Source organism: Mytilus galloprovincialis, chromosome 11, assembly GCF_965363235.1.
Source record: "Mytilus galloprovincialis chromosome 11, xbMytGall1.hap1.1, whole genome shotgun sequence".
NCBI classification, from domain to species: Eukaryota; Metazoa; Mollusca; class Bivalvia; order Mytilida; family Mytilidae; genus Mytilus; species Mytilus galloprovincialis.
The window spans coordinates 12754346-12770742 of NC_134848.1; the positions used below are offsets into that span (position 1 = coordinate 12754346).

Sequence of the window (16397 nt, forward strand, 5' to 3'; positions counted from 1 at the left end):
GGTTAGTAGTGAAGTTATGACTTTAGCACTATTTGATTTTTTTAAAATGTATTGAAAGTTCTGTTTAATATTGCTATATCAAAGTTGTTGATATTAAAATATTATTGTTAACATTAGTTTTTTATGCAGATCAATGGAAGTAGGTTTTTAAAATTAAACACTTGAACAATTTAATATAGAAATAAGAAGATGTGGATTACTCTAGTCTAAATTCAACAAATAAAGATAGTCGGTATGATAAATTCGTAACTAAATGTGCTAGTGACCTAATACGATATACATACGGTCAGTAAAATCAATATTGGGAGAGAGAGCTTTCGCTTTCGCTCTCAACCCTATAGAATTTACTGACTATGTATATATCGTATTAGGTCACTTTCACCCTATGTAACTAATACAATTTTCTTTCTTTGAGGGAGGTCATAGTTTGTTTGCCAAAATCTAGTCGTATGCATAGTCTTCGTGTGATGAATTTTCAAGTTGCGTGTGAAGACCTGCTGGATGCCGCATGCTGTTTATTGCTATGGTCGTGGTGTTGTCTCTTTGACACATTCGCCGTTTCAATTTTTGTTACTTTGAATGGTTACATAAAAACCTTGCTCTATATATGCGTCTATTACAACATTGTGGATACATGTATTTTGCTGATATTAATGTTCTTGATTAGAAAAGATACACGCGCTATTTCAAAAGTATTTTATTTTGGGTATTTTCCTTTCATCTGATCAACATGATCAAAGTCAAAAAAAAAGACAATGCAGCACGAACAGTGGTACGTGTATAACACAAACTATAATGAATTCACAGTAACATAAAGGTTTTTTCGTTAAGGTCTCTTCCTTAGAAACAATACGTTAAATACTAACTGTATACTGTGTATGAAATAATTTTAAGGCATACATATTCGGCTCGCAGTGTTCATAACACTTTCAATTTTCTTTGGCACAGTGATCATAATTATATTTTTGTCAAAATGATGATGCATAAGGAGTACAAACGAATGTGCAATGTTATTTTTTGTTTCAGATTACATTGGATTTTGGTTTGATAGTATTCACTGCTTTTGTACAGATCATTCCGCAGTAAAATTATGCCCACCTGTAGTTATGGTTTGCACTGGCATCGACAAAGTTCCAGTTGAACAGGTATACTTACATAAAGGTGTATAGCTTTGGGAAATACTGTACTAAATGATAAGTGATCATTGTAAAATAGTCGAATTATACCAGAGGAAAACTATTATCCCACAGACTGAACTGCAGCCGTATCAAACCCTGGTTTACAAGAAGTATTACACAAATAGTAATGTCAACTTAACTGTCATAATATATGTTCGATTTTTTGTCTTTTTTTTTATCCGTTATTCTTCTCTCCACTGTTGCGGAATCCAAACAGAATATAATGTCCACACAATAAGTCACAATCTAGTTAATGTAGTTAAAGTGTCAATGTCAATCAAAAAAAGACAACGTTTGAAAGTGTTAATGTCTAATCTAAAAGTTTAACGTTAGTGTCGGCTTATATATAAGTCTGAAAATTATCATTGATATAGGTTATAATAAAAAGTTAACTGTTTACTTATGAAATTTTAAAATACTAAGGCTTTTCTACCTCAGGAATAGATTACCTTAGCTGTATTTGGCAAAACTTTAAGGAATTTCGGTCCTCAATGCTCTTCAACTTCGTACTTTATTTGGCTTTTTTTTTGGGGGGGGGGGGGGGGGTTGAGCGTCACTGATGAGTCTTTTGTAGACGAAATATAAAATTTTAATCCTGGTATCTATGATGAATTTGTTTACACCCACCAGAGTTAGAATTAGATTTTTCTACAAACACATTTTTGTCCGTCCCTCAGCGGGATTCGAACTCACTTCTTTAATACACTACACCACCAATCACTTAGCCGCATGTCCAGCGCTATGGACCACCTAACCACATCCGCTATATAAAAATCTAACAAAAATAGTCCTAGTGTTACTTTGTCACGGAAGGCGAATCTAGAAATAGACATAATACATGTGTTTTTAAACATGTGAAGATGTTATATTATCATTGTATACACAATGTATTTGTATTTGTCAGCAATCTAATCAACAATTATTGTGTACCGTAGATAATAATGAATCAATACATATAAAGGCATAAAAAGTGTCCAAACAACACCAATAACAAAAAAGGAAACACTAAATGTAATTATCTATAAATATTCCAGATAAATGGTGTTCTTCATCAATAAGATTATGATGTAAAATAAATCATTTCAATATATGCTAATTAAGTAAATTATAACAAATTTATACAATAAAGCAGTTTAAACCAACCATAAAAACGCTTGTATATTTCTTACATTTCAAAAATAACAGAGATTATATACCTATTCACAAGGGAGACTGCAACTACATGCTTCAAATAAAAATAGAAACGGGTGATATGAACTAGTACAATTCTAACAATTCCAAGGTAACGTCAGTTAAGATGTTACAACGATTGCGTGGAAAAGCATTCCTAATAAACAGCACTGACCAATCTAAGTTGATTTAATATTTAAAATTTAAACATTTTCTAAGTTTAGAGTAATAACAACAGATGCAGCCTTCCTTTTATTGATGCGTACTTGTAAATCCTACTCAAATGAATAGAACCCTACAATTTAAACTGGTATAATTCAAAAATTTTAGAATTGACGAAGATAAAGTAGCAACAGAGACTGTGTAGTAATATTTAATGTAGCCATAATGGAAAGAACTTGGCGAATTCGAACTACACCTTCTCATTTGTCCCATTTGGTGCCAAAGGTTTTAATTTTCTTTCCCGAAGTATGTCCCGAATGAGTCTTTCCTCCCTATACAAAGCAGTGGCGAGATCTATGACTGTAAAGGTCAGTTGATTGAGATCTGTCTTAGTGAGGCCAGGGGATCTCAAATGTCGACTGAGAGGAGGGTCTGCCATTCATTCATTTTGTTAAGTCATGTTCAAACTCAAATGAATGAAAGCCATACCTTCCTCTCAATAAAATTACAACATAAAAAGACACTAAAACTCATCAATTGAAATTGCTTAACCCAATCAAAAGACATAAATACAAAATCAAGTAAACATACACTGAGAGTAAAATTTGATCTAAGACACAATATGCTTACAATAATGATAAAACTAAAGGGGGACGTGTCAAGCAATATCAGAAAGACAACCATGACCTTGGACAAAAATTCGTTAAATAAAATAACGCACACTGGTTAATTTAGATATAATAATGATTTTATAAAGGTTACATGGAGTACTGATTTATTGTTTACAAAATGAATAAATTTGTTGTTGAACTTCATAGTATTCAAAATAAGAGAACAGAAGTGAAATTATTTTCGTCATTCAAAATAGTGAGACGATATATAACACAAAATACGTAAATATTGAATAACAAAAATATATTAATAAATTGTGTCAACAGGTCAAATTACGCGAAAGTACAAATTGAGAGTACTAGCAGTTACTAACAGCTTGTTCAAAAGTCAGAGACATAAAACATCAAACATCAGAGACGTAAATCATCTAAAACATTCAACATTTAAATGCTCCGCACTTCTAAGATTTTAACTTAAGCTAAAGTTCTGTACTACCCCCTCCATTCACTGTTTGTCTCCTACAGATTTTAATTTTACCGATATGCTTGTGTTTATATACTAATAACATTTCAAAGTAATCAAACATTGATATCATATACTTGTCAACAAAAGAAACGATACACGACTTTGGAATAAAATTTATCAAAAATAATTAAAAATATGAAACAAAATCATTTAGAGAGGGGGCCCATATTCGCCGGGGACACAATTTCGCCGTTTTATGATTTTGAGGTGTAAACACTTCAAAGGATTGCTGGAATGGAAGAAATATGCCAATAAATTATAATTTTTTAACAAAATATGATAATTTTTTAAACTTAAGGTAGTTCGGAGGTTTAAGCTTTCGCGCCGTCTGCGCATAAAGTTGCGCAATGATATCATAAGTCATGTACATTGTCGTAATTTTCCATAACAATAAAATATGATCATTTAAATAATCTTTTTTATTCAAATACATTGAGAAAGGGTTGAATAACTTTTAAATGCCATTTTAAAACTTAATAAAGATTATTGTTACTATTGTCATTGTCGAAATAGTACTTCCGTTCTAAAAAAATAAATATGGAGCACGTTTTGACGTAGGAGAAGAATGAAGAGAGAATAACTCATATTAATCGAACACGTGAACTGCTTTTCATGAATACTGTAATGCAGATCGAAATTATAGATAACGATCTTCACTTTGGTAGCTTATGAAGCAGTTTCACCCTTGTCTTACACTAGAAAAGGTCCGACAAATGTGCGAAAGATGAATGTAAACAAATCATGAAAAGGGGGAAATTTAAACTGAAAAGTAAGTACTAATGAATTGAATATACATGCAGAGCGACTCACGACCACTGAAAAATAATATGTAAGCGAAAAATTAGCGGAAATAATTTCAAAACATTATCCGTGTCGAACAAAAAAAAAACAATGACCCCCTCTTTTCAGGCTGAAAATTAATTATACATGTAAGTTAACCATAGGCATAGCTCATGGTACTTCTATCATGTAATAGATTTGAAAATTTGTGGACCTGAGAAATATGTCATCTGCATAGGGTTCAGACCATTTGTGTTTCTGGGAGAAAAGGTCATGAATCATGAAAGTAGACGGTTTATATAATTACATTTATATCCAAACAGAATTTTCTTGTTGTAAACTTGGATTATTCGAAAGGGAATGCAGTTGATTTTGCCCGGATTCCAGTTGTTACATTTTTAGTTAAGCATGCACGCTTAAAACATATTCCATCTATATAAAAAATATGTGGTATGATTGCCAATGAGACAACTTTAATGTATCCACAAGAGACCACAATGACACAGACATCAACAATGAGTAAAGCCCATACCGCATAGTCAGCAATAAAAGGCCCCGATATGACAATGTACATTGTAAAACAATTCAAACAGGAAAACAAGAAAACTAACAACCTTAATTGTATAAAAAAAATAAACGAAAAACAAATATGTAACACATAAACAAATGACAACCACTGAATTACAGGCTCCTGACTTTGGAAAGGCACATACATAAATAATGTGGCGGGGTTAAACATGTTAGCGGGATCTAGACTGTATAAATTATTTTTAAAAATGAATCATTTCACAAAACTACCTTTCTTACCGATGGTCTGGATGGAGGGTCCTTCATTTCATTCTTATCTAATTCTTTATACCATTTATCTCTATTTATTTTTTTGTTTTTCCATTTTTCTGTAATTCTTATTATTAATAACACCCGGTTTTTCTTCATTGTTACATGTATGTCTATTTTCTTTATTTACAAATGTGATGTGAACATTACATGCATTATTCTCTATTCTTTAAAACTTTTCCTGACCCTCCTATAATATATTTGATCCTACAGAACCTTCATGAGAGATAAACAAAACTTTTACTACCTAAACAGGAAAAGGGGTCTTGTCATAAAATTATTTTTTTTCAAATTTAAAAGCTTGTTAGGTCTCTACAGAGTTATTTCGAAGTGCATTTCTTTAACATGTTAAAGACATTAAATGCACTTTCAAAAATAACACCTGCGCTAAGTGGGTGTTATATTCTCTTGATGGCTTCAGACATTTTTTAACCTTTTTCAGCTGGTCCATTCATGATCAAAAGTTACAGTATAATTTCAACTTTTCTAAAACATTTTAAAATACTTCCTTTTTAAGGCATATTTTTTAAAGGTGTATGAAGTAAATTGCAAGATGTGTAATATTCACACAAGAGTCTATATTTTGTAAATAAAGATAAAATCAAAGGATAATAAATTAACTAATGTTCCTATCTAATAGGATAGTAGGAATAATCCGATCTTAACCAACTTTATGTGACCAGAGCTTACTAAATTAAAAGCCTGTGGACCAAATTTCATGGCAATTATAAGATATATATTATAGACAAAATGTTTTTATAGACTAATTTGATGTACATGTACCAGACATGTCGAATGTATAAAAATTATTCAAAAGTCAAAATTATAAAAATGTATGAGCCTTTTAGCATGTTTAGTAGGATTTTGAAAGAAAGCTTGTATGGAGATGTGATATTTTCCAGTAATTTAAAACTCGTGAATGCTTTTGTTGAATGAATAATCCCAGTGGCGGATTCAGAATTTTTCATAAGTGGGGTCTCACTGACTGCCTAAGAGGGGACACGTCAGGTCATGCACCAGTGATTCCCTATATTATTAACCAAATTTTTCCAAGGGCCGCCGCTGAATCCTCCCATATGTACATAATGTACTTTAAATAGAAAGGAAATTGGCACACATGTAATATATTAAATGTAATAATTTAATTGTACGTTATGTATTAAAAAGGTCTTAGGCCAAAAACACTTGAAATAATTCAGGGTCAATTTAGGCCCTAGCACATACATTGTATTTACATTTAAAAATGCATTCTACAGCTGTAGTTATTAAAATTTGCTTTTTTTGGGCTGATTTCTATTGCATGTAATTTCAGTCTGAAGAGGCATACATGTATATTTGAACCACTTACTATCCTACAGTAGAAAAGAAAAATAACATGTTAAATACAGCAGTTTAAGTTACAATAGATATTGTAAAATGCGAATATACTGGAATCTTTAATTTTATGACAGACTTTTATGTACATACAAACCTCATCACATTTTTCTTGCTTCATAAAGGTTGTAAGACAAGGATCCCGACTATTCATACAACTCATTCTGCAAATTTATCTGCGATAATCTACTTTTCGCTAGATTCAGAGTTCACAAGTGAATAATACAAATTGATAAAACCCGTATGTTGTACCAATTTACCCCACTGTCCCAGGTTAAGGGGAAGGGTTGTCACCTTCAAACATTAACCCCACCACATTATGTATGTGCCTGTCCCAATTCAGACAGTGGTTGTCTCATGTGTCGTTTGTTGTTGTGTCACATACATGTACATGTATTTTTTTGTTCATCATTTTGTACATTAAGATGCCTTCAGCATGTTCAGTTTTCTCATTTGAATTGTTTTTCATTAGTCATTGAAGGGCAATTTACAGCTTACTATGCGATAACGGCTTTTGACCTGTAGATGTTAACTTCTGTGTCATTTAGTCTATTGCGGAGAGTCGCCTCATTAACAATCAATTATCATACCACATCTTCCTTATATATTGAAACACAAATATTGACACATGAAAACCTGTCAGATAGAAAGTCAGAATGAGACTTATGGATAAAAACTTAGCAGACTGTCAGCTCACACTTTTAATATGTTGTCACAATCATGGTTTAAGAACAATAATAACCAGATGCTCCACAGGGCTCAGCTTTATACAACCGCCGAGGTCAAACCCTGAATGGTTTGGGCTAGTATGGACACATCATTCAAGCTGGATACAGTCTGAATTTGGACTGTTAAATAGTTGACAGAGCATAGGTTTCTGACACAGAATGAATGTGGTCTAATGAACTTAAAATAATTTTGTTGGCTTAAAATTGAGCCATTCACTTTGGCTGTTGCACAGATGATGCCCCCGCTGTCATTTATTTTGCTCTGAAAATTCAATCAAAGAGATTTTATGTCTGTTTTCCCTATATTTAGCCTATTTGCACTCATTTTCAGAGGTCAAAAAATCTCTTGGATGGCCGGTGACCCCCAAATTTCATTTCAATTCTATAAAATAGAGACATAAAACTTTACAGGATGAAATAATGAGCAACTTCTGTCATTAATTTGGCTCTGAAAATTCAATCAAAGAGATTTTATGTCTGTTTTCCCTATATTTAGCCTATTTGCACTCATTTTCAGAGGTAAAAAATCTCTTGGATGGCCGGTGACCCCCAAAATTTATTTCAATTTTATAAAATAGAGGCATAAAGCTTTACAGTATGAAAAAATGAGCAACGTCTGTAATTTATTTTGCTCTGAAAATTCAATCAAAGAGATTTTATGTCTGTTTTCCCTATATTTAGCCTATTTGCACTAATTTTCAGAGGTTATTAAATCTCTTGGATGGCCGGTGACCCCCAAATTTTATTTCAATTTTATAAAATAGAGACATCAAGCTTTACAGTATGAAATAATGAGCAACGTCTGTCATTTATTTGGCTGTGAAAATTCAATCAAAGAGATTTTATGTCTGCTTTCCCTATATTTAGCCTATTTGCACTCATTTTCAGAGGTCATTAAATCTCTTGGATGGCCGGTGACCCCAAATTTATTTCAATTTTATAAAATAGAGACATCAAGCTTAACAGTATGAAGTAATGAGCAACTTCTGTCATTTATTTGGCTCTGAAAATTCAATCAAGGAGATTTTGTGTCTGTTTTTCCTATATTTAGCCTATTTGCACTCATTTTCAGAGGTAAACAAATCTCTTGGATGGCCGGTGACCCCCAAAATTTATTTCAATTTTATAAAATAGAGGCTCTGAAAATTCAATCAAAGATATTCTATGTCTGTTTACCCTATAGTTAGCCTATTTGCCCATATTTTCAGAGGTTATTATATCTCTTGGATGGCCGGTGACCCCCAAATTTTATTTCAATTTTATAAAATAGAGACATCAACTTAACAGTATGAAATAATGAGCAACTTCTGTCATTTATTTTGCTCTGAAAATTCAATCAAAGAGATTTTATGTCTGTTTTCCCTATATTTAGCCTATTTGCACTCATTTTCAGAGGTAAAAAATCTCTTGGATGGCCGGTGACCCCCAAATTTTATTTCAATTCTATAAAATAGAGACATCAAACTTTACAGTATGAAATAATGAGCAACTTCTGTCATTTATTTGGCTCTGAAAATTTAATCAAAGAGATTTTATGTCTGTTTTCCCTATATTTAGCCTATTTGCACTCATTTTCAGAGGTCAAAAAATCTCTTGGATGGCCGGTGACCCCCAAATTTTATTTCAATTCTATAAAATAGAGACATCAAGCTTTACAGTATGAAATAATGAGCAACTTCTGTCATTTATTTTGCTCTGAAAATTCAATCAAAGAGATTTTATGTCTGTGTTCCCTATATTTAGCCTATTTGCACTCATTTTCAGAGGTTAAAAAATCTTTTGGATGGCCGGTGACCCCCAAATTTTATTTTAATTTTATAAAATAGAGACATAAAGCTTTACAGTATGAAAAAATGAGCAACTTCTGTCATTTATTTTGCTCTGAAAATTCAATCAAAGAGATTTTATGTCTGTGTTCCCTATATTTAGCCTATTTGCACTCATTTTCAGAGGTTAAAAAATCTTTTGGATGGCCGGTGACCCCCAAATTTTATTTTAATTTTATAAAATAGAGACATAAAGCTTTACAGTATGAAAAAATGAGCAACTTCTGTCATTTATTTTGCTTTGAAAATTCAATCAAAGTGATGTTTTGTCCATATTTCCATATACCCTATTTGCACTCATTTTCAGAGGTCAAAATATCTCTTAGATGGCCGGTGACCCCCAATTTTTTTTGCATTTTTTCATTTACAATACTTCAAAGTGAAATGTCACAAAGTATAAGAAAATTCTGTCATGTTTTTTCTATACCCCTGAACTACCTTAAACAAAATTACGGCACTTACTGCAAAAGATCGAAAAACGGACAACGATTTTCGGTCAATTTCCTGAATAAAAAACAGGATTTTCATAGATATTTTTCTGATCATTTTTTTGACTGATTGGCCTAAATTTCTGTTTTTTACACCTTTGAAATGTCTGCTGTTCATCTATAATGAAATTTATTTGATAAATATTATATAAAGCTGCAGTAATTTGGTTTTAAATAGGTGTGTAAAAAAGGCGAATATGTGTCCCCCATTGACAAAACTTCAGGAAATTTCAAACACCTTTTCATCTAACTTTGAAGATGATTATTTTCAAACAAACATGTTTTCAAGCTTAGGAATGTTTTGCATTTGAAGTTATCTTAATATAGAAATATCAGTATACTTCAAAAACATATAGACCTGAACATAAACTGTAGAAAACATGGAAAGATATGGCGAAAATGAGCACCCCACTCTACACTATTTTAAAAAGCTTTTATTTGCAATGTATGCACATATGATAATGAAAATCAAAACATGTCAGAAAGTAACATAATTCCGTGTAAACGATCATAGGGTGCAAATTAGTTTTGCAGAAAGTTGGATAAAAATCGACACACAATTTTTTAAGTACTAAATTAATTTTCAAATTTTTTTAAATATATTCAATATGCTAATCAAGTTTTGGTCATAGTGTAACTTAATATATATTGTGTATGTAAATCAATGGATAATGTATACATTTTAACGATTTCTTGTGATCCGAACTTTGCTTTACAAAGAAACAAAGAAACTGTACGATCTTTTAAAAAAGAATTGATGGCAAACATTGTCTTAAATTTTAAATGAGAGATTGGCATCATTCGTTGGAACTTCTTATTTTAAAATTGTCGTTTAATGTTAATATTGTCAAAAAATTTAAATTTCGTCAAATGACGTCATGAAAGCAACAAACAAAAATTTGTTTAAACGGATTTATATTTCCATTGTCATTAAGTATTACTACCTTCAATATTGGTCATATAAACGGAAGTCTTTGTCTTGAAATTTGAAAAAAAAGTTGTATATCGTTTCTTTTGTTGACTAGTATATATGGGAATAAGTAGGTAGACAAAACAAGATATTTATGAATACTATATATGTTTCCCCAAAAGAGACGTGGTTTTTGAACAGGCGTTTTTATTAGGTGCGACCATATATTAAAGTGTGCCTCATATCTGCATTCATCAGTTGATATATTCTTCAAAGAAGATTCAATCAAATAAGCAAAATTGGAGGAATTTAAGAAAACTAAATGTAAACCCAAACAACCATGTGACTACTAATACCATCCCATTAAAGAATCAATTCTGATATTGCATACTTCAGCCACAAGAGTTTGGACTGCCTGGTGACTGAAATCTCCAAGAAAAAGTTGAGCTTAATATTAAAAAAATGTACCTGCACTATATCGATCGATCTTGTTACAGTATGGTCTGTAAATTTACTGATGTCATTTGAACAAAATTTAATTCAAAATGCTCCTACAATAGACCGGTCTGCCTGGTACCTAAAATATTCTAGACAAATATTCGAGAAAAAAAATGAACATATTGCTTCTTACCCTATCGGAGTACCTGCGATGACTCCAGATTTTAGTATTCTCCGTGATAAAAGTGCTTTGGAGATAATATGTGGTCATTAATTTCAAATATATTTATGTACCGATTCAGTGCATATTAAGTATGTTATAATTAAAACAAACTCTTGGTGGTATAACGCTTTTTGAAAAGTTGTTTTTGTCCTCAAGTAATAAATTATCTTGCATTATAATGACCTCACATCTGTATACTTTGATTTTAAGGTTGAAAATAAGAAAGAGGAATATGAAGACACATTTCTTCAGATTTTTAGAGATCACAAAAAGGTAAATCATAGGAGAAGCATCCACTTTATTTCAAACACACAACCTCTTGAAGAAGAAATTAAAATTTTGAAAAACAAAATTTCACAAATAGCAAAAGAAATGGAATATTTCGCGGAGGAACTTCCTACAAGGTGGATTAGACTAGAAAATGCATTATTTGTATTAAAAGATTTGAAGGTTAATGTTTCATCGTGGCAGGATATTGGGAAATTAGCTCATGATAACTTGATAGGAGAAAAGGAACTTCTTCTTTTCTTGAAATACCAGCATAAAATTGGTAATATAATATTTTTTGAGGATAAACGTGATTATATCATTCTTGAGCCAAATTGGCTGGTTAAGTGTTTCAGATGCCTTGTATGTGACAATGACAAGAAAAATTATGGCTCATCAACTAGGACTGAAAGGTACAGGTTAAAATGCGAAGGGCAGTTGTCTGATAACTTGATTGATGAGCTTTTTAAAAAGGATCCTGAGTTAAAGTTTGAAGAATATAAACACCATATACTGGATGTAATGGAAAAATTTGAAATCATAGTAAAACCCCAGTTTTTGAATACCTACAACGAAACATACTATATCCCATGCATGATTGAAAACTCGTCTACTCTGATAGACATTAAGAAGAAATTGAACATAAAAAATCCTAGTTGTACACCATGGTTGGTTTTTGAATTCAATTTTCTTCCCGTTGTCTATTATAATCACATTCTGTTCAGTTACATAAGAAACTATAAAGTCTGTAAAGAAAAGTCAGGAGATACAATGGGAGATGGACGTCCAGCTTTATATGCAGGCAAAGCAGTTGTCTATTTGGATGATACAAGATACTTAATGCTAATTATCTGCTTTTCCAAGAATGCTATAGCAATTCAAATATGGAGATGGAAAAAAGTGGATGATAATACATATAAATATATTTTAAATGAGCTTTGCAGTACAATTGCACAGTTGGAAGGAAAATTAATGCATAAACTGCATTATGAAATAAAAGCAAAATGCAATACTGGAGATTATGCAAGTGCTTCTGACAGAGTAGGATATGCAGATCTAGCAACACGATGTGTAGGGGGAGAATACCGGTGTGAAGAGCATAACAATAATCACAGCAAAGACGACATAGAGAATACCTGGTTAAAACATGTTCCGTCTGTACGTATTTCTATTATTGTTTCTTTTTCTCTCAATACAGGAAATACAATAATACACACAGTAACAATCTAAGAAAATGTCTGGTGTAAGAATTGTTTTAAGTATTTTAGTTTTTTAACTGCACATGGAATTATTGTGAAAAATGCATGGCTATTCATTATGGCTATTCTAACCTTGAAATCATTTTATTATTCATTAGTTAACGTTACATTTTTTGATTAGAACATTCTTTTTCAGATAATTTAAGTACACGATTTAAATAATTTGGTGTATGAAATATTTATCATAAAGGGTTCATCTATAACTTGACACTATTTAATGATTATGGGTCAAAGTTAAAAAGATTCGCAGATGCTATAACCTGCATGAGTAAAGAGTTCATTTTCCGGTTAGACCAACAATTTCTGTCTGTCATCATTTATCTGACATCATTGATAATGTTAAGTTTATATGATACCTGTAGTAAAATATAATATCCATGTCTTTCAACAGTATTCAAAATAAAGAACAATGTTTTAAAATTAGGCTGTATATATGTCAGCCTAATCACACTAGTTACCTATTTTAGTTTTGTTTGTCGTATGTCATAATAAATTCATCTTGCTATAAGAAAGTATGTACCTTGCAAACAGTAAAAGCAGAAATTTAACATAATGAAAGATATTTTGCATATCATTTCAGTTGTTTCAGATGGTGAAAGATACTCCAGAATACCTTCCCATAACAGACAAAAAAGTATCCACGAGGGTAATAACTTAGTTCAGAGTCAGAATAGAAAATTAATGACCGTAAGAAACAAATGCCATCTGGCATCGTGCTCGAGATATTTATATAGGAAAACTATATTTGTATAAATAAAGGCAACAGTAGTATACCGCTCTTCGAAATTCATAAATCGATTGAGAAAAAACAAAACCGGGTTACAAACTAAAACTCAGGGATTACTTTCCACAACAAATTAAATCATCATCCAAAACTTGGCAGTAAGTATTTACGCATGATAACCTTTGTTATAATCTATTTGTAATATGTTGTAATGATTTAAAGTGGTTTTGATAGATTATTTAAAATGTGGAATGAGTGCCAATGAGACAACTCTCCATCGAAGTTACAATTTGTAAAAGTAAACAATTATAGGTCAAAGAACGGCCTTCAACACGGAGCCTCGGCTCACATCGAACAACAAGCTATATAGGGCCCAAAAAATGACTAGTGAAAAATCTTTCAGGAAAACAACGGTCTAATTTATATAAAAAAACAAGAAACGAGAAACACTTATGAACCACATCAACAAACGACAACAAGCAAGTATGTTACTTGCTGACAGTAGTTGACCATTTTATCAACAGTGTTTATGAGTAAGTAAGATTGAAATGTCACTTTTGTTTCGCAACTTATCGATAAGATATAAGGAACATCGTACAAAACAGTTATAGTTCTTATGAAAAAGTAAAATAACATAAACACCAAGAAAAAAATCTAAAAATTAAGTCCCTTATCAAATCAAAAGCTCAAACTAATGGAAAACAACTGTCATACTTCTGACTCCGTAAATTTAACCAGGTTTTACAGCTATCTAAAAATCTCGCTAGTATCACAGTCGCATACCATTATATTAAATGGACAAGTATGTTTGAAAACAGAAACAGATATACCAGTAATAGGTAAAGATGTCAGAAATAGGGAAACAAGGCCTAGGTATCTTCCGATGAATTTTTATGAAAATGAACTACACGTTCTTTAACATAACTCTGTCCACCAACATTTTGCTTAGACACTGATGATGTTTTGTTTAATAAGTATGAGAAGCAGCTGTAAGCTCGTAAATACCTATTATTTGAAATTTACCTGAATATTTGCCTACATTGAAATTTGTTCTCTGTTTTTCTTGTTCTCAATTCTCTTCAACGCAGTGAAGGCTACCATCAAATATGTTCGACAATTATTCGGTACTGGCTCAGGATGTATTGTTAATTTTGTGTTAAGCGGTTCTATCACATGTAGGATGCGTTATTTCCATTTTTTTTTATGTAAATGGTATATCTGTTCAGCTCATAAACCAACAGTAATTAAGACCTAAGGTCCTTTGATAAGTCATTGGAATATTAAACAAATCCATACTATCTGTTCAACACCTAACTAAAGTTGGGACGAATTCTTGGACTAGTTGAATTTATAGTATCCCTAAATTGCTTGATTTGAAAGATCGTGAAGTACTCTAATCTAAATTTAACATAAAAAAAAACATGATGAAAAAGTAAGAATATTCCAAATATTGTAACATATTGAAGAAAGAGTTATTCAATGATAAACGTGTTAATGGTTAATTGACGACTGGTAAATTTTTAATTTCTAACTTACATTTCCAGATACGTGTAAAATACCTTCATAACGCAGACTTCAGCAGTGAAATCAATTCCACAAAGGTAACATTTTTTTTCAGAATTTTAATAGAAACTTAATGACAGTAAGAAACATCAACAAACGACAACAAGTAAGTATGTTACGTGTTGACAATATGTTTTTTAATCATCAGTGATTTTGAGAAATAAGATGTTTTGAACAATTGGTTTCTGATTTAATTTTTGTTTTGTATTTTTTCCTAAAATGTCGCTTTTGGTTTGCAACTAATCGAAAAGATATTTGGAACATGATATAAAACAGTGAAACTGCTTATGAACTCCAAGGAAAAATCAAAAAAGCAAGTCTTTTAACAAATGTTAACATCAAGAGATCAAACGAATGGAAAATAACTGTCATATTACTAACTCCGTAAATGCATTTTCTTATGTAACAATGGTAAATTAAACCAGATGTTATAGCTATTCAAACCTCTGTTAGTATCACAGTCGCATTACATTATATCAAATCGATAACAATGTTTAAACAACACAAACAGACATACTAACAATAGGTTAAGACGTCAAAAATAGGGGTTCATCATTCAACATTGTGTTATAATCGTAAACACTACAAAACAAACAAATGTATAAACAACGAACAACAAAATTATATCTAGACGAAACACATCAGTAAAAATGGAAGATAAGTAAGATGATCAACAAACTCAATATCTAGGAACTATACTTCAAGATCATCATGTATAATTTTGGAAGTTGATACGGAATATGTATCAACATAGTCTTTGCATCTTCCGTTGTACTTCCGACGACACGATCTTTGGCATAACTCTGTTCACCAACCTTTTGCCCAGACACTGCTGATGTATTATTAAGTCTGAGAAGCAGGATGTATTGTTCAATTTTGTGTTAATTGGTCAAATCACATGTAGGATGCGTTATTTCCTTTTTTTTAATACAAATGGTATATCTGTGCAGCTCATTAACCATATGTTATAGAGACATAACCTTCCTTGTTATGAAATCTTTAGAATATTAACAAATGCGTACTCTCTCTCAAACAATTAATCAAATGATGGGACGATTCTTTAACAAGTTGAATTCATGCTATCCTTGAATTGCTTGATTTGAAAAATCTTCAAGTACTCTTATCTAAAATTAACATCAAAAACATTGTGAAAAATATATTTATTTAAAAATTGTAACTTATGGAAGAAAGAGTTATTCATTGGTAAAAGACCAAATTCAACCTATGGAATTCACTTTAGAACATATCGATAGTTCAAGCCAAACTATATTTTTAGCAATTCTAATTCAAATTATTACATATTCAGAGATCTGTTTTAACAAGATTTAGACTT

General features: G+C 31.4%; 1 protein-coding gene across 1 annotated transcript in view; it reads left to right on the plus strand.

Moving 5' to 3' along the window:
• Window positions 1-15343, plus strand: part of LOC143052038 (uncharacterized) — a 28802-nt gene extending 13459 nt beyond the window's left edge. Inside the window, exons 9-12 of the mRNA XM_076225013.1 lie at window positions 1027-1145; window positions 11462-12676; window positions 13358-13423; window positions 15046-15343. Coding sequence (XP_076081128.1) covers window positions 1027-1145; window positions 11462-12676; window positions 13358-13423; window positions 15046-15138 — 1493 coding nt within the window. The 3' untranslated portion in view covers window positions 15139-15343. The remainder of the gene's footprint in view (window positions 1-1026; window positions 1146-11461; window positions 12677-13357; window positions 13424-15045) is intronic.
• The last annotated feature ends 1054 nt before the right edge of the window (window positions 15344-16397 follow it).